Source organism: Paramisgurnus dabryanus, chromosome 5, assembly GCF_030506205.2.
Source record: "Paramisgurnus dabryanus chromosome 5, PD_genome_1.1, whole genome shotgun sequence".
In the NCBI taxonomy this organism is placed as follows: domain Eukaryota; kingdom Metazoa; phylum Chordata; class Actinopteri; order Cypriniformes; family Cobitidae; genus Paramisgurnus; species Paramisgurnus dabryanus.
Window position 1 is genome coordinate 6717157 of NC_133341.1, and position 24044 is coordinate 6741200.

At 40.7% G+C, this 24044-nt stretch overlaps 1 protein-coding gene and 1 long non-coding RNA gene across 9 annotated transcripts in view; both read left to right on the forward strand.

Annotated features, from left to right (window-relative positions):
- The window catches only part of mef2cb (myocyte enhancer factor 2cb), a 143541-nt gene that overhangs the window by 100788 nt on the left and 18709 nt on the right, over nucleotides 1-24044 (forward strand). For 6 of the 8 annotated variants that reach the window (XM_065263024.2, XM_065263028.2, XM_065263025.2 and 3 more), the window contains 2 exons: nucleotides 18026-18172; nucleotides 19694-19838. In XM_065263024.2, coding sequence (XP_065119096.1) covers nucleotides 18026-18172; nucleotides 19694-19838 — 292 coding nt within the window. Of the gene's footprint in view, nucleotides 1-18025; nucleotides 18173-18234; nucleotides 18400-19693; nucleotides 19839-24044 lie in introns of those variants that run through there. The other 2 variants (XM_065263032.2, XM_065263031.2) reach the window with 2 other exon arrangements.
- LOC135744719 (uncharacterized) overlaps nucleotides 23922-24044 on the forward strand; it is a 1228-nt gene continuing 1105 nt past the window's right edge. Inside the window, exon 1 of the long non-coding RNA XR_010530823.2 lies at nucleotides 23922-24044. This exon is cut by the window's right edge and continues 97 nt beyond it. This is a non-coding gene — a long non-coding RNA (uncharacterized lncRNA).

Consider the following 24044-nt stretch of genomic DNA (forward strand, 5'->3'; position numbering starts at 1 on the left):
TATTTCATGAGCATTGAACATAGAAACAATTCAATTGTGAAATGCAAAACCGGTTTATTAAACTACGTTACACTACAAAAACACACAAGACTAACTATACATACAAACAACAAACAAGAAACATATATGAAAGAGAAAGAATGGAAAATTAAGAGAGAGAGAGAGAGTAAAGGAAGGGCAATATCACTATAGACTTAACTTCTGCACAAACCATCAGAACTCTAAGAATCACCTTAATTAAAAGGGGCAATAACTTTTTACAGCGAATGAACAAGCGATACTTGCGTTTGGCTTTTGTGAGGCACGTGTGTACGTCCAGCTGTATGGGCGCGTATGCGAGGAAGAGAGTTCCTGAGTTTGTGGTCACGTGACGGAGTCCTGATGTGTCCGTAGGAGTTGTTCCTTTTTGGGTTAATCCGTCGGTCTGGTTAATCTGTGGCGATTAATTTGTCCAATTTGTTAAAGTTTGTCCAAGTGTCAGGGTACCCGTGAAAACTATCCGAGAGAGGGACAGGTCTCACAGCGAGCCCGGCTGGGCGCCGTGGCCTCACTGTTGAGCAGCCGTTTGGCGTGCTGTGCGTGAGCTGTGTGCTGTGAGCCTCGATGAATTGGGGTGCAGGCCTCTTAACCTGAGTTTAGACCAACCCCTTGAAGTTCAGATGACCAATCCAAAAGGGTGTTGATAGAGTAGGAAAACTTTGTCTTTGTTTTACCAGACTCATTTGCATAGATGGACTAAGCTAAAGATTTTGTTAAATAATAATTTTGATTAATATTTAACAAGTTTGATATCAGATGATGGTCAGATGATGCACATCATTGATCAGGAAAGGAAAAGGGGATTATTAAGAGTGTAAACAAGGTATGGTTTGAAACACACATCAAATAGTAATCTCATGAATGTGAATTATGAGACATGCTAAAATGAACAAAGCATCCCTATAGTGTTACAAGAAAGTGGTTCATTACAGATACAAACATGCAATACAAGGATATATAATATATACAATTTAAACCAATTTATTTTGGTCTTAGCTGTGATCTTAGACAGACACATTTTTGTGTCATGGCTGCTTCGTCTCTGCTCACGGTTTGAAGTTTGCTTTGAGGTGTTAATTTGCTTAGCTTGGCACAATAAAACAGCCAGAGACAGTCAATAGGTCTGGAAATGTGTGTTATCAGGAGATTAGGATCTTCTGATGAAAGTGTCCGAGCAGACCTGGTGACAAAACTCAATCTAGGGTCACAGCATGAAACCGTTAACGACCCAGACTGAAAGGACCTCTAGTTGACGTCCAGCCAGATGTTACACAGTTTAAGATGTTTTAACGTTAGATTTAGTCCGAGAGCTTTATGTTACCTCCATTGAAAATCTATGTACGAAGCCTACCAGCTCGCTTTCTAGGGAACAATGTGAGTTCGTGTGGGATTGAAAAATATGATGGCGCACCCGCAGATGTTCTTTGAATAGGTGGAATTTATTTACAGTGCCAAAAGAGTTCTCCACAGTGAATAACATATACACGTGCTGATCAAATGACCAAAAAAATCCAAAGTACCAAAAAAAAAATATATATAAAATAAATGTAGAAAAATAATCCAACACAGATATATATTTACAGATGAGACAGGTATCCACCATATACCAAAAGAGGTTTGCTTTTTGCTTGAGGCTCCACAATAGCACTCTCGCCCTGACTTGGTAAACAAGCCCCACCTTTAGGTTTGGCCTCAGCTTATATAGGTCAAGCCCCGCCCCTTTTTGGGCCATACCACTTTTGGGTAAGTATAACATTTCATATCTCCACAAGTACCCCATTTACTTGCCAATTATAATTAATTAAACATTTCACACACATATATATTCATATCATATATCATATATCTATATATTGACACAATCCATTAACCCTAACACAATAACACAAATCTTCCCATATAAATAAACCTAGGAATTCCCACTCAAAATAAGACAGTGGTTTTTCCCGATTTGGGTCACACTGCGCCGACGCAATCCAACCTGTGACGTCATAATCGGCCGCCGCTCGTTCACTCGGTTTGGCCAACGCAGCGTGCCCCATCAGGAAACATATACATATACAAACAACACAGAAAGGACAAGACAAGTGCAGTGTTAGTGTATGCAACGACCAGTAACAGAAATATCTATGAATGAGGAGTGAAGTAAATGAGAGAATGTCCAGGTGTTATCAGAATCGCGTGTGCACCCGCTCCTCTGATAGCGCAACGATGGAAGGAATGAGGTAAGTAAATGTGTATGTATGTGTGCATGTGTTCATGTGCTGCTTCCCCAGCGGTGGCAGTTAATGTGACTTCTTCACATTACCTTCCCCCTCTCCAAGCCGCGTACTGGCTGGAAACCTGGACAGGTAGTCGGCTACCACGTTCATTCTGCCAGGTCGATGTTGTATCTTGAACTTGTAGGGCTGTAAGGCAAGGTACCAACGTGTAACTCTGGCATTGTGATCCTTCATGGACTGAATCCAAGTTAAGGCCCGGTGGTCGGTTTCTAGATCGAACTCTCGACCCAGAAGGTAATAACGCAAGCTGTCCAGGGACCATTTAATGGCGAGACCTTCCTTCTCAATTGCCGAATACCTAGTCTCCCTCTCCAGCAGTTTGCGGCTGAGGTAAACAACTGGCTTTTCCTCCCCGGGGCTTCCCTGGGCAAGGACCGCTCCAATTCCGACTGCTGAGGCGTCCACTTGTACAACCCCAAAACAGAAAAAGTTGGGACACTGTAGAAATTGTGAGTAAAAAAGGAATGGAATAATTTACAAATCTCATAAACTTATATTTTATTCACAGTAGAATATAGATAACGTATCAAATGTTGAAAGTGAGATATTTTGAAATGTCATGCCAAATATTGGCTCATTTTGGATTTCATGAGAGCTACACATTCCAAAAAAAGTTGGGACAGGTAGCAATAAGAGGCCAGAAAATTTAAATGTACAAATAAGGAACAGTTGAAAGACCAATTTGCAACTTATTAGGTCAATTGGCAACATGATTGGGTATAAAAAAGCCTCTCAGATTGGCAGTGTCTCTCAGAGGTCAAGATGGGCAGAGAATCACCAATTCTCCCAATGCTGCGGCGAAAAATAGTTTTCTGAGTTTCTCAGAGAAAAATTGCAATGAGATTGAAGTTATCATCATCTACGGTGCAAAATATCATCCAAAGATTCAGAGAATCTGGAACAATCTCTGTGCGTAAGGGTCAAGACCGGAAAACCATACCGGATGCCTGTGATCTTCGGGCTCTTAGATGGCACTGCATCACATACAGGAATGCTACTGTAATGGAAATCACAACATGGGCTCTGGAATACTTCCAGAACACATTGTCAGTAAACACAATCCACCGTGTCATTCGCTGTTGCCAGCTAAAACTCTGTAGGTCAAAAAAGAAGCCATATCTAAACATGATCCAGAAGCACAGGCGTTTTCCCTGGGCAAGGCTCATTTAAAATGGACTTTGGCAAAGTGGAAAACTGTTCTGTGGTCCAACGAATCAAAATTTGAAGTTCTTTTTGAAAAACTGGGATGCCATTTCATCCGGACTAAAGAGGACAATGACAACCCAAGTTGTTATTAGCGCTCTATTCAGAAGCCTGCATCTCTGATGGTTTGGGGTTGCATGAGTGCGTGTGGCATGGTCAGCTTACACATCTGGAAAGGCACCATCAATGCTGAAAGGTTTATCCAAGTTCTAGATACATATGATCCCATTCAGACGTCGTCTCTTTCAGGGAAGACCTTGCATTTTCCAACATGACAATGCCAGACCACATAGTGCATCAATTACAACATCAAGACTGCATAGAAGAAGGATTTGAGTACTGAAATGGCCAGCCTGCAGTCCAGATCTTTCACCCAAAGAAAAGATTTGGTGCATCATAAAGCGAAAGATGCGACAAAGAAGACCTAAGACAGTTGAGCAACTAGAAGTCTGTATTAGACAAGAATAGGACAACATTCCCATTCCTAAACATTGGTCCTCCTCCAGCTGTTCCTTTATATGCACATTTAACTTTTCTGGCCTCTTATTGCTACCTGTCCCAACTTTTTTTGGAATGTGTAGCTCTCATGAAATCCAAAATGAGCCAATATTTGGCATGACATTTCAAAATATCTTACTTTCAACATTTGATATGTTATCTATATTCTACTGTGAATAAAATATAAGTTTATGAGATTTGTAAATTATTCCATTCCTTTTTTACTCCCAATTTCTACAGTGTCCCAACTTTTTCTGTTTTGGGGTTGTACCAAGAACCGTTGCGAGAAGTCTGGACTCTGTAGGACGGGACTGGAACACATCTTCTCTTTTAAAGTTGTAAAGGCGGCATCGCAGTCATCAGACCAGGGTATCGGATTCGCCACTGCCTTAGACAACAGGTTGGTCAGGGGAACTGCAATGGAGGCAAAGTTTGGTATGAATCTCCTGTACCATCCTACCAGTTCCAAGAATGACCTCACCTCTTTCTTGGTCTTTGGTTGCGGGCTCCTTCGGATTGCCTCCACTTTATCCACCTGTGGCTTCAGTTGTCCATTGCCTAGGCGATAGCCTAAGTAGTTTGCCTCTTGCCTGGCCCACTCACATTTCCTAACGTTTAGAGTCAGTCCTGCTTCCTCTATCCTTTTCAGGGTTTGTTGAAGATGTTGCAGATGCTCTGACCAAGAGTTGCTATGGATTACCACGTCATCCAGATATGCCGCCGCCCAATCCTCACAGCCTTGGAGAACTCGGTCCATCAGTCTTTGGAAGGTTGCTGGGGCCCCATGAAGACCAAATGGGAGGACTGTAAATTGGAACAGCCCTAGCGGTGTTCGGAAAGCTGTATATGGTTTGGACTCTGGGTTAAGGGGTACCTGCCAATATCCTTTACACAAATCTAGTGTGGTGATGTATTGGGCTTTCCCAATCTTCTCAAGTAGATCATCCACTCTCGGCATAGGGTAAGCATCAAATTTTGACTGAGTGTTGAGCTTGCGGAAGTCAATGCAGACACGCAGGGATCCATCCTTCTTCGGGACAATCACCACTGGGCTGCTCCACTCACTTGTTGAAGGCTCAATCACTCTTAACTCCTTCATTAGTTTGATCTCCTCTTTTAATGGTTCCACCAGCCTCTCCGGCACCCGGTAAGGACGTTGGCGTGCAGGTGATGAGTCGGAAAGGTGGATGGTGTGTTGGGTCAGCTCCGTCCGTCCTGGCCTCTGACAGAACAAAGCAGGAAACTGGTTTAGGAGGTGCTGCAGTTCTGCCCTCTTAGCCTCTTCTAGGTGCTCTAAACTCACCACAGATGGCTGTCTCCTTGCATCCTCAGATTCCTCTTCCTCCTCCACCTCAATCCTCCTCACCAACAGTGATGTCTCTGTTTCTTTACCAGGCGGCTCCTTCCACTCTCTTAACAGGTTCACATGGTAAGTCTGTCTGGTCTTGCCCTTGTCCGGGTGATGAACTTCATAAGTTACTGGCCCCATCTTGCGGATCACAGCATATGGTCCTTGCCATTTAGCCAGTAGCTTGCTTGTTGAAGTTGGTAATAAGAGTAATACCTTCTGTCCCGGTTGAAACTGTTGTTGTCGGGCGTGTTGGTCATACCATCTTTTCTGTGCCTGTTGCTTTTCTTGTAGGTTCTCTTTGGCTTGTTCTCTGTACTGTTCCAGACGATCTCGCATCTCTAGTATGTACTGTATAATGCCTTTATCCTCCTTTTTGGATGCAGGTTCCTCTTCCCATCTTTTCATTAGCAGATCCAGGGGTCCCTGTACCTGCCATCCATAAAGGAGCTCGAACGGTGAGAATCCAGTGGATGCCTGGGGTACCTCTCGGTAAGCAAAGAGGACAAACGGTAACCACTTATCCCAGTCTCGTCCTGTGTCTGCAACAAACTTCCGCAGCATGTTCTTGAGGGTTTGGTTGAACCTCTCCACCAGGCCGTCTGTCTGCGGATGGTAGGGAGTTGTGCGGATGGCTGTGATGCCCAATTGCTTGTTCAGCTGCCCCATCAGTCGTAACATGAAGTTGGTTCCTTGATCTGTAAGAATTTCCTCGGGTATGCCGACTCTGGAGAAGAGTTGCACGAGAGAATGAATGATCTTGGGTGTGGTGATAGAACGAAGTGGAAAGGCCTCTGGATACCTTGTGGCGTAGTCGCTGATGACCAGAATGTAGCGATGTCCGGCACTGCTCTTTTCCAACGGCCCCACAATGTCCATGGCGATTCTTCTGAAAGGTACAGAAATGACAGGGAGGGGGTGCAGGGGTGCTCTGCCCCGCTGGGACACAGCACTCACCTTTTGGCAAATAGCACATGTGTTACAGTGTATCTTGACATCAGTGTAAAGTGTTGGCCAATAAAACCGTGAGTGAATGCGAGCATACGTTTTCTGTTGACCCAGGTGACCTGCATATGGAACAGTATGTGCAAGGTGTAGAACAAGAGGACGACAACAAGATGATACAATTAAACGCGTAACATCACCACTTTGCAAATATAACACTCCAATCAACACCACATACTTTTCATCACACAGATTTGGAGGTTTCCCACACTCAGCTTTCATAAATAAGGGTTTTAAGGTTTCATCTTCCCCTTGCAGTTGTGCTATGTTCCCTGGGACCTTCTAGCCATTAACTTTCAGCCCCTCCACAGAGGACTCTGAAGCTGGGGTACCCAGGTACTTCTCATGCCGTCGTTGGCGTCGTGACTTTCTAGGGCCTTTAGTCCCACCCTGCAACAGACTATCGTGTAAGTCTGGCAGTGGCTGTAGACCTGCCCTGCCTTGAGCCCTAGTAATTGCAGGACATGACACATTAATAGGGGTAGTGCTAACAGAATTACCTGAGTTCTTAATGGGCGGTTGCAAAAGTTCGAACAACACTGGTAAATCTCTTCCCAGAATCATATCTGCTGGTAAATGTTCAACTATGGCAACATTGAGCAAATACATTTGTTCCTGTACCTCCACCATTACCTCAGCTCTGGGATAATGCCTTACATATCCATGCACACACTGAACAGCCGTAGTGTTCTCATAATTGACAGAATTTACATAGCATGCTTTTAACATTGATAGGGAACTCCCAGTGTCCAATAGTGCTTTCCTTGCTAGTCCATTGACAGTCACATCATGTACATTCTGACCCTCCCCCACTGAGTCAAAATCACAATCCCCTTCTCTAGGAACATAACAAAACCCTGTAAGTTTTGCTTTCCGAGTGGGACACACCGCAGCTTTGTGGCCCGGCTGCTGACAGTAAAAACAAATCAAGTCTTTAACCATTGACTTTGGACCCTGGGTGTTGTCAGATCGATCAGCCGAACCCTTTTCAGATCTATAATTTTGAAAACCACCACGTACAGTACCTTTAAGTGATTGATTACGAGGTCCTCCCTGATGTGCATTCTGGTACTGCTGCGCCAACTTTGCTGCTGCCAGACCTGTCTTTGGCTCGTGCTCTTTCACCCAGGTACGTGCTTCGTATGGTAGTACCCGGAGAAGCTGTTCCAGGATGATGACCTCACCAATCTCCTCTTTGGACTGTTCCTCAGGTCGCACCCACCGTCTATATAGATTCTTCAGCCGATGGTAAGTCTCAGTTGGCGATTCTCCAGCTGGAACTGTAGAGGATCGAAATCGCTGCCGGTAGGTCTCTACAGAGATGTTGAACTTCTCCAGCAGTGCGTTTTTCACGGAAGCGTAGACCTCAGCCTCCTCCTCATCCATTGCTAGGTATGCCTCCAATGCTTGCCCTGTCAGCAACGGAACGAGGTGGAAACTCCACTCTTCCTCGGGCCACCTCCAGGTCTTGGCCAGACGTTCAAATCGGCGAAGATAATTTTCAATATCTTCCCCCTGCTGGAAGCTTGGCATCTTTAGGTCAGCCCTCTGCATCGGCCCTCTCGGTGCTGGACTGCTTGGAGGGTCTGCATCGTCAATTGGTCTGTGCCCCTTGGGCCTCTTCCCGGCCGGTGTTGGTAGCTCCATTCGTAAGCTATCTGCCTCCGACAAGGTGTCATCTGGACGTATCGCATGCAAAATGGACTCACCAAGGCCTCTGAGCTCCCGCAGATAGCGCTCCTCTTTCTGCTCCTGCGTATCAAGAAATCTGCGCAATAGGGAGACCATTCCCTCCCCCGCTGTAGCGGCAGGTGTCCCGGGCTTGACTGATGGTGGACTGGGCCTGGGGAAGCCTCTGGGAAGACTCGTCGCTCCTTCCTCACCCTCTGTAGTCTCAGCTGAATTCCAGCCCTCCTGCTCACCTGACGCCGCCTTCACTTGAGACCGTAAACCCGGCCTGTTTTTTTTTTCCTTTTGGCGCTGTCTTGCGAGTCGCCATCCCACCGCTGCCACCAACTGTGATAGAGTCGAGCCTACCAGCTCGCTTTCTAGGGAACAATGTGAGTTCGTGTGGGATTGAAAAATATGATGGCGCACCCGCAAATGTTCTTTGAATAGGTGGAATTTATTTACAGTGCCAAAAGAGTTCTCCACAGTGAATAACATATACACGTGCTGATCAAATGACCAAAAAAATCCAAAGTACCAAAAAAAAAATATATAAAATAAATGTAGAAAAATAATCCAACACAGATATATATTTACAGATGAGACAGGTATCCACCATATACCAAAAGAGGTTTGCTTTTTGCTTGAGGCTCCACAATAGCACTCTCGCCCTGACTTGGTAAACAAGCCCCACCTTTAGGTTTGGCCTCAGCTTATATAGGTCAAGCCCCGCCCCTTTTTGGGCCATACCACTTTTGGGTAAGTATAACATTTCATATCTCCACAAGTACCCCATTTACTTGCCAATTATAATTAATTAAACATTTCACACACATATATATTCATATCATATATCATATATCTATATATTGACACAATCCATTAACCCTAACACAATAACACAAATCTTCCCATATAAATAAACCTAGGAATTCCCACTCAAAATAAGACAGTGGTTTTTCCCGATTTGGGTCACACTGCGCCGACGCAATCCAACCTGTGACGTCATAATCGGCCGCCGCTCGTTCACTCGGTTTGGCCAACGCAGCGTGCCCCATCAGGAAACATATACATATACAAACAACACAGAAAGGACAAGACAAGTGCAGTGTTAGTGTATGCAACGACCAGTAACAGAAATATCTATGAATGAGGAGTGAAGTAAATGAGAGAATGTCCAGGTGTTATCAGAATCGCGTGTGCACCCGCTCCTCTGATAGCGCAACGATGGAAGGAATGAGGTAAGTAAATGTGTATGTATGTGTTCATGTGTTCATGTGCTGCTTCCCCAGCGGTGGCAGTTAATGTGACTTCTTCACAGTTTCCATGTCCAGAAAGGTAATAAAAACATCATCAAAGTAGTCCATGTGACATTAGTGGGTCAGTAAGAATGTGGTGAAGCATCGAATACAGTTTGGTCCAAAAATAGCAAGAATTACAACTATATTCAGCATTAGGTGTGTTCGACTTCATGCGGCGCTGCGCAGACCGATCGGCGGCTGACTTGAAGCAGTGCATTCCGGTTAGTATTTTTGTCCGACTTCAGCTGCCGCTGCAGGCACGTGACTGTGTCATATGGTTTTTAAGTACCGCGAGAGCGTTTCGAGAGTAGCCGGCTAGCTCAGCCGGTGCAGCCTCTCCAGAGCGGCTGCATGGAGTTGTGATGACGACACAGCTTTACGTGATTGGTCGCCTCACTGATGACAACGATCACGTGCGTCTCAAGTTTAATCCAACCTTTATTTCCACTAATAAACATTACAAATTCATGTTTTAAAACAGGGAAAACACGTTATTATGTTTAAATATGTTATATTGTGTCGTGTAATAAAATAAAAATAAAAAATAACAAACTCTATTGGTATTTTAATAATATAGGCTTGTTTCCCGTTATTTTCGGGTATACAGTATAAGCAGCAATTAAAATATTCCATATAAAATGTTTCTGGTTGCAACTTTTTATTAAAAGGTTTGTTTTTATCAAATTCACCATCTAATTCACTTCATTCGCAATTATAACAAGGAAACACGGCGCACACGTCACTACGGCAAGCAGCAGGTGTCCGGCTTGACGGCTCGGTCTTCAGTTCCTCCCTCGACTGCAAGCAGCAAACCTCGCCGATCGGTCTGCGCAGCGCCGGATGATCTCGAACACACCTATTAGCTGTGTCCCAATTCAAAGGCTGCGACCTTCTAAGGACGTATTTTAAGACCGATTGCGTCACAGCAGCGCGACTTAAGGCCAGTAAGGCCGTCCCAATTCAAAGGATGCTTAGAATGAAGCCTCAAAATGCGTCCTCATTTCTCCGCGCTTTTAAGGATAGAACGAATGGATCCTTAACAGCCTAGAATATCCCAAGAGTCATTGCGCGTCTGCAACGGCTGCATATAATGGGTGGATATTCTAAAATAAACAATTAAAACCTTTATTAAATAAAAGTGTATTTATCAGAAAACATTTTTTCTTGTCACTGTAAGTTTATTATAAGTTATGTTTTGTGGTAATAATGTTCTTTTTATGTTGCGTATATTTATAAGGTTGATTAATTTGGTATACTGTTGAATAGTTTAATATACATCAACGTGTCATATTTCTAAAATAAATTAATGATTTTTCTGATGTCATATTTATTTTAATAAGTCAGAAACGTGCAGGCGGGCGCGTGCAGCAGGTGACGCTAATTATGGGTCCTGCGAAGGTTAGACCGTCTCATTTCAGTTCTCTTCGCGAACTTCTGAGGCTTCCACCTTGAAAGACAGAGTGCTCACCTTTTAAGGTCGAATGCTCATAAGGTTGCAGCCCTTGAATTGGGACACAGCTATTGTCTTCTCTTTCGGCTCGAGCGTGAAGTCACGTGGCTGTAGTTCCGCGCCGCAGTCGGATGCTGTCAAAGTTCTTGCATCACAACATGAAGACAAACACATACACAAAAAAAGGCTTGTTTGAGATGCAGCTTGTCTCGCCTGAAATATAGGCGAGAGTAGCCGGCTGCAGTGAGGGGAGGAGTGAAAAAAGTGCAGGCAAGCCGGACGCTTCATGAATCTCGCTGTGTTGTGGACTGCAAACGTCAGCAATGGAAGAGATCGCGTTTGCGTCTTTTATCGCGGATTAAATAGATGCAATACCAAAAAATGCATTTACATTAAGAGGTTTATAAAGAGAATCAACAAAGGTGAACTGTTCATTACTGGAAAAGGCCTAGTAAATGTTGGGATGTAATCTAAGTCTACAAATTCGTTTCTGTGTGGAATATAAACAGCACACAGTACAAATAATCCAACACCAATACAAAAGTTTAAAGGTATTCATTAAAAGTACAAGCCGGTGCTTATGAACAAGGGCTCACTGATTCTGAAGATGATCTGAGCGACGATGAAAGCGACATGATACGACTGAATAATATCCCTAATCTACAACTGAGCGAAGATGAAGACGAAGACGAGGAAGAATGTCTCGGGCTGGCGTCAGATAAGTAGGACCGTAAGATATCAGAGGCTATCTCGGTTGTAACATTTGAAGGTGATGAAAACAGAGAAATGTTTTTGCATGCTTGTGTGAAATATTTAATAAATAAACATTAATAGCTATCTGTGTGTTGTTTCCTTATTTTATAATTAAGCAATATCGCTCGAGGAGGAGTGTGATATAGCTCTATATCATCACGGCTGTGATTAGGCCAGAGGCACTCGGCCGTACAGCCGTGATGATATAGAGCTATATCACACTCCTCCTCGAGCGATATTGCTTTTATACAACAGTTCGACGGCACACGTTTAGTTAGTGTTCACTCGCCCCGCTGACCACCGCCCTCTCTGGGCTACATCTCTGACAGGGATTCCCTGGCTCTTATATTCGCCTTGTTTGTTTTTGATGGTCAAAATGAGATTAAATCAGCAGTATTTGGTGTCATGATAAAACTATTACTTATTTTCTAATTCATATTTAGTGTCTTTTGTGTGGTTATTGTTTTGGCGCGAGGTAAAAGTTAATAAAACTTACTTATATAATGTTACTATTGGTTTCCATTTACTCTTAACGCGATACGAGCACTCGATTCTTATTCAACTTTGTTCTTGTCAGTACTATATAAAACTGTTTTTTTATAAGTGTCAGAGAGATGTTTTTGCATGCTGTTTATAAATATACCAGTGGCGATATTCTCATAACATGTTTTAATAGTCACGTCGCGATTAAATAAATGATCAATGTCCACATTTAAAAGCTGCGATGCTAACCTGCAGTTCCACGGTGTTTTCGCGTTCTGATAAGAGATATAGCTCCAGAAGAAAAACCGAGTGTTTACATTCCTCTTTCCAAGTGTCCACACGATGTGACAAGACATTAATCCCATTTAGTTTAAAATAACATCCAAGAGCGCTGATCTTTGACGGAATAATAACTTCTAGCTAGTGAACTAATAAGACACACGGAGAGTGTTTAAAAACTGCGCGTCTGTGTTTTTCCATTCAGAGATGAGCCTGTTTAGGACCTCCATTCACTAGGTGGCGGAATGATACGAAATTTGAAGTGGTTATAGTGCCGTTATCAGGACAATATCGCATAGCTCTTAGCCAATCAGATTCGAGAACCAGAAAGAACTGTTGTATAATTACAGTTATAGGATTGGGCACTCTTTCATTAGAAAAAATAATCTACAGTATAAGAGTTAATTTTTTTATTCAATGTACATAAGAGTTGCCTTAATCGGTAGATGCTAAGAGACATTTTTATATAAACTGTGAAGCACATAGGGGAGCTTTACAGAGGGTATAGCTTATTTCCATGAGATGTAAATGAGCCCTATTGTCCCTCCCAGCAGCTCAGTTGGGTGAAAAGGCACAAACTTGAATAACTCAAAATGTCCCAGATCCGATTGTGTCCCTACTTTCCGTAACTGGTCATATATGTGGTTGAATGTGTTCGAACAGCCACATGCAACCGCCTTCTCTCCGCCCATTTATCTAATCTGGACGTATTAAACACAAGTTTTACGTATTTTTTGACTTCTGGCGTGAACATAAGGTGAACAGCGATATTTTTAGCCTTTCATTGATAAAACTACTGCGGGTGTTCTCCGTAGTTTCGTTTTGAAAGCGTGAAAGGTCCTATTTCATCAATTGCGCTGAAAATTCAGAAAAAGCTCCAACATATAAACATACAAAACACTGTGCAGCATGTATACTTGCTAAACAAGCAGCGGACTCCGACATAATATTAGTTTGCGTCCATATAAACTCATAATTACTCCCGCTTGCGTTTGAATGACAGCAGAGAGACTCGCCCACCGTCTCACGGACCGTCCCCTCACAGTATTCCAGACAGAAGCGGTCGAATGTGGACAAAAGAGACGGATTTAAATACCAGGTGTAAACGTAATGTGTCCCTCTCGTCCACTTGTGATCCGATCGATGAAAACACATCTTAATACCAAGTGTAAACAGCCCCAAATACCAGGTGTAAACGTGATGTGTCTCTTTCGTCCACTTGTGATCCGATTGATGAAAACACATCTTAATACCAAGTGTAAACAGCCCCTCAGAGTACCTCAACAGTGCAAGATTAGCAAATAACAGCCCAATGATTATCAGTGCTTGTTCTGTAAATCTGTTTTAAGAGGTGTTGGCACACCTCAGATGCCCCATTCAATTAAAGCAGTGGCTGGATTTAGAATTTGTTGTCAGGCTTGTGAACAGATTGTCTATACTATCTCCTGGTCTCGAGAAGCTAGGTGTTGAATGTGGGCTTCTCTCCAGACCTCTCTGCAACCTACCAACTTCATCCCATGAAAAAAGCTTGTATGTGCAGGAGAAACCCCTTAGAAAATAACCCTTAAACCGAGAAATATGTCTGGGTCAGTGTCTCTGTGCAGTCTGGCCTGTTTTATACTATACATTTAACTGCGCATGAGTGGATAATGGTCAGACTTTGAAAAACGGCCAGAGACAGTACAGTTTAACCATTGGTAGTATAGGCCTTCAGAGAATCATCTTTGGCTACGTCTGGCAAGATTACAGCTGGAATTACGAGGCCATAGTTGATATTAGTCCATTATTTAGTCTTTAGCCCAGGGAGGAATTCATGACAAAATGAACCAAGAGAGGCGATAAGGAGTTTAATTAGAAACATACCATTAAAGATCTCCTTTTTTTTTCTCATTTAGCCCTTATTTCCTTCTCTGTTCTCCACCATCCCCCACATGCACTTCCCTGCAGCTCCATACTGCATGTGCATTTTATTTTTATATCAGTTACCCTCCCACAACATCCCACACCCCACCTGGCCATTTTCTACTTTACAGATTGATTACTTCTCATCGATAATGTTTTGGATGAAAGATCACACGGCTTTCATCTTTAAAAGGCTCCTTGATCCAAATACAGATTGCATGTCGTCTACTGTATTTTATTTTTAGACCTACAAACTAGAGACATAATTGTTGCAGTTTCTACTTCAATTACACCGGCCTTGTGTTTTGTCTCCTTTTAGAATCCTTCTTTAGAGGCATTTTATTTATTTGGTATTATAAAGTCAAATCAAGTTGGACGATGTTTGGTGAATTATAGCCATCTTATGGATGTACTCTCTCTGGTTGACTACATCACTGTAACTATTCAACCTTCAGAGCAAAATGTATAAGTGTTTGTCAAGTCTGCAGTGACAGGTGCGGACACTCTGACAGGTGCACATGTCTGGAATGACTAGCATAGCGGCGGACCTTCAGGGGGTTCACAGTGGATGCACACTGAGTCCTAAACTGCCAATTCCTGCTTGAGCACTCACTCAACCAGCATGTCTTCACATCGCTATGCTATAGTCTACTTTGCCTCTTTGCACTCCACTGCCTCAGATTAACGGCAGCCCTGCTACACCATAATCTTCTTCCCTGATACCGATGCAATGCAATTTCTGCTAGTTAGGGGGCAACCTGTTATTTAAAGCAACAAAAAAAAAAAAAACTTTTCAAGTGAACTTCTGCCCAGGACACAAAAAAAGTGATATCATGTGGAGTTTTAAATGAGAGCTCAACTGTAGCACATTTATCTAATCCTGCCAATCACAAATTTCAGCTTTTAATTTCTAATTTATTTTATAAGACCAAATAATAACTTTGAGCTCAAGGCAGATATTTACCTTTATTCAGAAATTCATCAAAAATCACTAATGGATTTATAGTATGTTTGTCACATTATGTGTAATGACTGAAAAAAATAGTCGTTTTAAAATACAGTTTCAAACAGATACATTTTTATTTATTTTTTATTTTACATGCCTGTATTCTCCTTCAAATTGTGTAATAAACTCATTACTGTATATAAAAAGAAAGAAAGAAAAAAGACTCATCAGACATTGTGTCTCCAGACAATATTACAACACCTAATAGAAGCATGTCATAGTGGACAAAAGAGAATGAGAAGCCCTTACATCAGCAGATTAAATTAATTACTGTTTGATTGATTCAGGCAGGCAGACAGATGAAGGCAGAGAAGATCTACTGTATGTGTGAGAACAGTAGCTGCGCATATGTAAGCGGGTGGCTTATATGCCGCCAACGCTGATCTCCCCCTGTTAAAGCCATCAGTTGATACAGGATTTCAATCATAAGGGTTTCACTTCGATAAGACATGAAACTCTTCTAGAACCTTGTACACACAAAAGAACAGAAGACACTATTTTTATGATACTGTGGTACAGCATGAGGTGATGTTTCTTATGTTTGTATTTCTAATTGACTGAATGTTTACACTAAAATTTTACTGTGTATACTGCTAATAGCTCAGGATGGACAAATGTATTTCAATAAACCAAATTTGAAATTAACAATTTTTTATATGTTAATACAAAGGTAATTCTTCCTATTTGGAGACATTACCTTATAGATTGACTCTAATCTGAGAGATACATGTAATTTTTACTAGAAGGTGGCCATCAGGTGGCAGAAAGTGAAAGTGCTGTTTTATTATAGACAGGAGAGCCCATGAATTTTCATTTTCTCAGTAATCATCACAGCTTGCTCAAGGGTGTCACTTCTCTTCTCCATCACATGTCAAAAGACTCCTTGTATTTTTTATGTTTTGTTACTTGGGTGCAGGGCCGGCCCTGGGCATAGGCGGAATAGGCAAATGCTAAGGGCGCCGCCGACCCCTTGGGGCGTCCGTGCGCCCAAATTATTATTTTTTTTAATATATGTATATAAACATTTAACTATAAATATTTATATATTTTATTATATAAATATTTTGCACAAGAAAACAGCAGTTATTAATGAATTATTAGTAGCATAGTATCTCGGAAGATCGTGCTTGTTAAATAGCTCTGTGGCTATACTGCACTGAAGCGGCAGTTTAAAATATAAACCCAGAATTCAGCGAACGTCAAGTACAAGAAAACGGAAACAACAATCAGACAGAGACGCGGAATTTACATAATGTTACACAGACCATGTTTAAATTTCAATGTTTCTGCACAGAAATACCAAATTGTTCACTTTGTTTGGTATTAATAGGCTGCGCATTGGAGTGCTGGCCGCGGTGCTGAAGACGCGCTCGGACGGAGTACTGGTGGCAGCACAGATATTTACGTGCAACCTATTGGAAACTATTATTCGTTATTATATAATTAATATTCGTTATTTTACTTTATTACTTCCTCTTAAGAAGAGTTCTGCAATTTTATTTCAATATTTCTCTTTATATAAATACTATTTTGTACTTAAATCTATAATTTCATTATTTTACTAACCCAACTAACTCATCTGGGCTTTCCGATAGGTTGCACGTAAGGGAAAAAAAATAGCTTTCTTCCCCTTGAGAAGAGTTCTGCACTTTTAAACTTAAAAAAATATATCTCTTTACAAAAAAACTTATTTTCTTCTATTTAAAAGCTGTAATTTCGTTATTTTACTAACCCAACTAATGACTCCTCCACTTTCCAATAGATTGCACGTAGATATCTGTGTATATGTGCCATCACGCGTCTTCAGCACCGCGGGGAGCAGCCAGCACTCCAATGTGCAGCTTATTAATACCAGACAAAGTTGGTATTTCTGTCCAGAAACATTGAAATGTATACATGGTCCGTGTAACGTAATTTAAATCCCGCGTCTTGGCCTTATTGTTTTTTTCTTGTTCTTGACGTTCGCTGAATTCTGGGTTTATATTTTAAACTGCCGCTCCAGTGCTATAGCCACAAAGCTATTCAACAATGAGCACAATCTCCCGAAACACTACAACATGCTACTAATAATTCATTAATAAGAGCTGTTTTCTTGAACACAATTAAATATTTTAAGTTAAATGTACAGTGTTAAAACATGTAAAAAAGACAAGATTTTAACAATGTCAAGATCAAATGCCTGAGTAACAGGGTATTGTGTGTATGTGTTCGTGTGTGTTTCCAAAATATTTTCAAAATAAAGAAAAACAAGACAAAGCTGTGCAGTTTGTTTCTGTGTAAGTTATGAACAAAATGATTGGAACACAATTGTGATTCTGTGATTCTAAAGGGCACCAGGTGAAATCTTGCCTAGGGCAGCAAATTGGCCAGGGCCGGCCCTGCTTGGGTGTCTCTGTGTTAATCTATGCAGGTCTTGGCAGCTACTGTCCACTTTGATCAGTACAAATAGAGCTGCTTCTCACTGCTGGAAACATATTTTGTTTTTCTTTGATACCCATTTAAATATTAATGTTTACATTTTAGGTTGGCCCCTTCATGTGTGTCCTGTTGTCTCTCTCTACAGCCTCCTTTAAACCAGGATGGCAGGAAGACGATGATTAGTTGACATTATATAAAAACCATACCCTTATGCAAATAATCCAAGCAAAAGAAGACATAAAAGAATTGTAGAAAACAAATGAAATCTTTGCCAAATTGAAGCAATGTGCAATATTATTAATCACAATCATTTAAGTCTATTCATATCAACCCACCTGAGGATCTCTTTAATGGATGGTTTTTCATCTGTGTGCAAACTTGTATTTACAGACCTTGAGAAAGAAGGGTCTCAATGGTTGTGACAGCCCTGACCCCGACGCAGATGACTCAGTTGGCCATAGCCCAGAGTCTGAGGACAAGTACCGTAAAATCAACGACGATATAGATCTGCATATGATCAGCAGACAGAGGCTGTGTGTAAGTACCTGCATCTCAGACAGAAAATCTCTTACACTTCCTTTTCTTTCTCTCTTTGTGCTCACTATTCGCCCTTCATGGGCCTTCAGACATTGAACAAGAAGGAGAACAAAGGAGGCGAGAGCCCGGAGCTTGAGTCTGTTCTCGCCCTTACTCCACGCACCGAAGAGAAATACAAACAGATTAATGAAGAGTTTGATTTTATGATCAAGACTCAAAAGATACCTGTAAGTACAGCGAGGAGATGCAAGTCGAGAGCAAAACTAACAGCTCTGTTTAGAAGTTAGTTAAGCTAACAAACATATTAGGAGAAACAGTAGCTCATTATCATATTTTTTTATCATGCAATGCTCTAATATACACAGCTTAGGTTTAGATCTAGGAAAGGTTGCATGTAGTGCTGGTCGCTATGCATGTAACATAATAAAATTTTTCATGTAAGAAAAAAGCTTTTTTGAAAGACCGATTATTATAAGAAATGCATCATTTTACCCACTACCAGTATGTTTTGGGTGTTGGAAGGCCTTCCACTGGTTGGTGTTCAGAAATAGATATGCTTCATTACTGCATTAATTTGCACACTAGCAATGTACATGCGTTTTCACAACTATCATAAGTCTCACTGAATACGAGAAATAAAACAGCATTTGTTGAGGAACAGAATGTGCACACATGGACACACAGCACGTTATTAAAACCATGACTAACTCAAGGTTGCTTTACGGAGAGCAAACTTTGACTTAAAAGTGATCAAGATTTTTCATAAAGAACAATATGAGAAATTGGCTCCATGAGCCCTGTTGTGTATTTAGTGGTTGGGGGAATTTGGTTAACTTGTGCTTTGAAAACACAACAGAGAAAAACAGGGTCTGCTATCAGAGAAAGTAAAATAAAGATGTTTAAGATTCCCTGAAAACTGGAGCCCTTCATTGTGGAGAGAAAATATTTGCCTGCCTTAAACAATGAACGCTGTTGCCTTTTGAGTTAATGAAGATTGAAAGAGTGAGAAAGAGAGAGCAGCTCTTCTTCACTTTCTGTCAGCTGATGTTCTCCCAGATGAGCACTTACAGACCCTCAGGAAACATGCTTACAATTAGGGGCTATTTTGTCCTCAAGCAACATGAAGGTGAAAGGACTTTCTTGCTGCTCTTCAAGGTTAAGCCTCTTTCTTTTAGAGTAACAAACAAAAGATTGTCCTTCTAAATCATTATTGCTTGTTCTTTTAAGGTAGATTAAAGGGGCAAACATACTTATAGTGACATGCAATAAATCTGTCATAATGTGAAATAAAATATATTTTAATTTATAAAGAGGTTGAGGATTTGTTTGGAAATTGATTTCCATTGGTATGTATGTGTGTGCAGTATCTTAAATTAACATTTTACTCCTGTCTTGCATAGTGTGTTTCTGATCGTATGCTATGTTTCTGTACTGTATTCCATTTCTTTAACCATTATTACTGTAGTTTATGCCACTATAAAGAATTTTAATGGTATATATATTGCTTCTGTCTCCTAATAGGCTGTGCCCCCTTCCAACTATGAAATGCCCATTCCCGTGAATAACCAGATCTACCCTGGCAACCATAACTTGCTTCCCTTGGCCCATCATGGCCTACAGAGAAATAGCATGTCACCTGGAGTCACACACCGACCTCCTAGTGCAGGTAAAACACATCTCATCAGTGTAACCACTGGATCAATTGTATGCTTATATAAGCATGTTTTCGTTATACCTCCATAAAGGGACTGTAAGTAGGATTTAGGTGTTTTATTAAATCAAAATCAATGTCTTTATTCATAAATATGTCGTTATTGGTGTCAAATGACCTCTGCCAATGATCTGATAATTCTTTGTAAGGTTAGAGTAGGGCTGGGCGATATGGAGTGGGAAATATATCTCGATATATTTTGCTATATCTCGGAAAAAACTCCCAAAAAAACTACTGCAAAACAAATATGTCAAAATCCACAAGGGCTTTTTTTATTGAAGTGCAAAGAGGTAGTTCACGTAGGAACAAAGTGATTCTGCAACATTTAAAAATATATATACAAAAATTATACTTTAACTATAAAATAAGAAAATACATATTGTCTTCTTTTTATTCAAAAATAAAACAAGTCACCTTCAGATATTAAGTTTTTGGTAGACGTTGACAATTCTTAGTATTTTTTCTAAAAACCCTCAGGAGATAAGGGTATTTATCCTGGAATAACATACACTGTTAGATGTCGCTGTAGATTTAGCAGTACATTACTGTAAAAATCCACAGTACTATACTGTATGTGTACATTACAGTACAGTACTGCAGTTCATAATGCATTCTGGGTAAATTTGTTTGAGCGGGAAAATTTTACAGTATATTTTGGTCTTGATGTAACCTTGCTGTAGCCATTGCTGTAATGTGCCAGGTGTACTTGCAATAATCAGAGAAAGTGCGCCAACGTCAAATCACACAGAGGGAGGGAGAGCACAACTCCTGGCTGCAGCTGAAGGAGGACGATTGATTTCTGGCAGTTCGGTAAGTTTGAAATATTTCTGTTTCATGAAAACTTAATTTTTAGTTTAAGAATGTTGTCAATAGTTTGTCACAATATTGTTTTAAACGTGCAATGATAGAGAAAAACGGTCGCCAACAAAGTTTCAATCTCCCTCAGAAAGTAAGCTAACGTTACACACAGATGTCTACCGCTGCTTTAACTCGCTTTACACCTTTATTAATGAATATAGGGTTGTTTTAACTAAATTATGAGGGTTTTGGTGAGTTTATATTCTGTTGAAAGTGTGGTGACAATGAAACTATTTTTAACGAAATGGACAAAGACAACCCGCCAGCGCGGTCTTGCGGTCCCAGCATAATGGTCGTTTATCTCGGCGTTTCATCCGTTCAGTTACCGTCAGAGAAAAGTATTAAGTTCGACTGTTTGGCAAGGCTGACTCGTGGTTGTAAACAGACAGTAGTACCGAACTACTCCACAGAAGTGAAAACAAGAAACCTCATATTTAACTGGATACATGCATCGAACTTATCGCAGCTTTAACTTCGACCAAATATAATTCAGACCTGGGCTCATCTTAATATCAGATGAACGTAAGGGATTGCCGCGCTTATTGTTGTTGTTATTATATTACGGTATATCAGCAAAAGCAGAGAATATCTTCTCTAAAGCGTTTTACACGTCCAGTAAGTTGTCCAATACATTTTTATGGCATATTGTTTCCACCACTTCAGATGCATTACATGCAGTATATATAAGTTTCCAAAACACATCAAATCAATGCACGAAAAGAGAATGGGCTCCGCATTTACGTACCTTTGTCTTCTCGTCTCTGTCATCTGATCCTTCATCGCTGGATGTAAAATAGTCCATAATAACATCGTGTAGGAAACTGGCATCACCAGGATTGCTCAGATTTAGGCGATCATGTTTATCTTTAAAGTGAGCAGCTAGCTACTTAGTTAAAAAACTTTGCGTGAAATAGCGTGTTACACCGCAGCCGGTCCGGGTAAAACATTAAAGGGACAGTCTTTTTACCTTGTCACTATAAATCGCTATTTTCTGCACTAAACGAGACATTTTCAGAGATTTTCTGTAGACAAGATGTTATAGAATAATAATAAAAAAAGGCTTATTTAGATATTTATATATAATATATAATATAACAACTAATATATATATATATATATATTTGTTTTACAACTGACTAAACACTTACAGAAAGGTTTTATTTGTTAGCATAGCATGATAATTAATACATTTTTAAATCAATCACTTTGTCTCTGCACAATGAACATTATCAAATATTATTAATGTTGTAAAATATATTGTTCATTGTTAGTTCATATTAGCTAAGGAATTACCAAATGTTAAGGAATAAACTATTGTAGTAAAGTGTTACTAAATGTGACCCGTCACGGAAACCAGGGACTCAAGTCGGCAGCACAAGTTTCGAGAAAATGAGAAACAAAGTTTTTTTTTCGAAATTTGTGATTTTCGTTTTATTGCAGAATCTGTTAGTTGAGATCACGAAGAAGCCTCTCCATGTTTGAGATAGCAGTTTTTGTATATTTAAAAGCGTACATTTTGCGGTTAAAATAGGCTTGTTTTTCCGGAGATTCTAGCGTGCAGCGGGGGGCGTCATTGTCTGTGTGTATATTTACATACTGTATAAGCTTGTGTTTTCGCCTCCGCCCCCAAAGGGAACAGCGTGACTACTAAATAAGGATAGTTTGCCCAAAAATGAAAATAATGTAAGTAATGACTCACCCTTATGTCGTTCTAAACTCGGAAGACCTCCGTTCATCTTCGGAACACAGTTTAAGATGTTTTATCGTTAGATTTAGTCCGAGAGCTTTCCCCTTCATTGAAAATCTATGTATGGTTTCCATGTCCAGAAAGTTAATAAAAACATCATCAAAGTAGTCCATGTGACATCAGTGGGTCAGTAAGATTGTGTTGATGCATCGAAAATACAGTTTGGTCCAAAAATAGCAGAATTACGACTTTATTCAGCATTGTCTTCTCTTCCGGCTCGAGCGTGAAGTCACGTGACTGTAGCTGCCCTGTTCCTCAGATATGTTTGCTAAGTTTTTTTTTTTTTTTTTCAAACTTATTGCGTGCGTCTCCCCAGACTGTAAAGCTCGGGCGCACAAAACAAAAGAAAAATAAAAGAAGCTGGGGCGGAACAAATAACAGTCAGCCGCATCGTACGTCAGCCGCGTCACTGACTTTATGCGGCGCCGCAGTCGGAAGACGTCAAAGTACCGCGAGAGCTCTTCAAGAAATCTTACGGAGTAGTTTAATTTCGACTCGCTCTCGCGGTACTTTGACGTCATCTGTATGTCAGTTCTTGCAGCGCAGCATGAGTCCAAACACACAGAAGTTACACAGATATCGTTGTATTCTTCATATAATTGGCTACATGTTTTGTCTATCAATATTTTCCATGAAGTCATTGGCTGATGGAGGAACGAGCGAGCCATTGGTAACCTCTCTAAAGGATGTCACGTTTTCGACGGCGCTGTTTGGATGATCTATTATACTACTTCCCTATTTTAAATACAAACTTTGAAGGCGGGTTCATGTGTTTAACGAAGTGTAAGCTCATATAGCCTTACATGTTACGATTTAAATAGTCTTCAGATTATATATTATATTGTATTACCAGACATTTATGCGAAATCTGATCTAAACAATCTATATTTCACGGATTATACGCATTTGTGGACAAATACGGTCATTGGATAATCTGAAACAGACTGGATTCGACTTGTGATCCCCACAAAGGTAAAAGAGTCATGTTTATTTTTGCGGGTTGTCATTTGGTCATAAAATACTACATATGATGCTAGAACATCTCAAAAAGGGTTTTACAGGGGGTATGGCTTAGCTAAATGAGATGTAAATGAGCCCTATTGTCTCCCCCAGCTGAAAAGAAGAGTCCCTTTCGTCTCGATTTTCTCGGTTTGAGTATTTCTGAGTTCCTATATTCAAATGGCCACAACTTCTCCAAATCTTATCAGATTTCCATGTGTTACACATCGTTGGAAAGCTTAGAAACTGCACTTTCAGAATCTTTGAATAACTCAAAATGCCCAGATCCGACTTGTGTCTCTACTTTCCGTGACTGGTCACAAATTTTCTTTTACCATTTCCTTCACAATGTCTACTTATTTCTATGGCTAACAGATTTTGTAACATTTGTATTTTTTACAGTCTTACCATTGCTTGTAAGCTGGATTGGGTAAGATGGATCATCTTTAAAGGAAGCAGGCAAGTACATGATGTACAGTTACAAGTCATGTATTTTTTTGACTGCAATATTAAATGCTTTCACGTCACATGTAAAAGTACACAGAAATGTGGCTAAT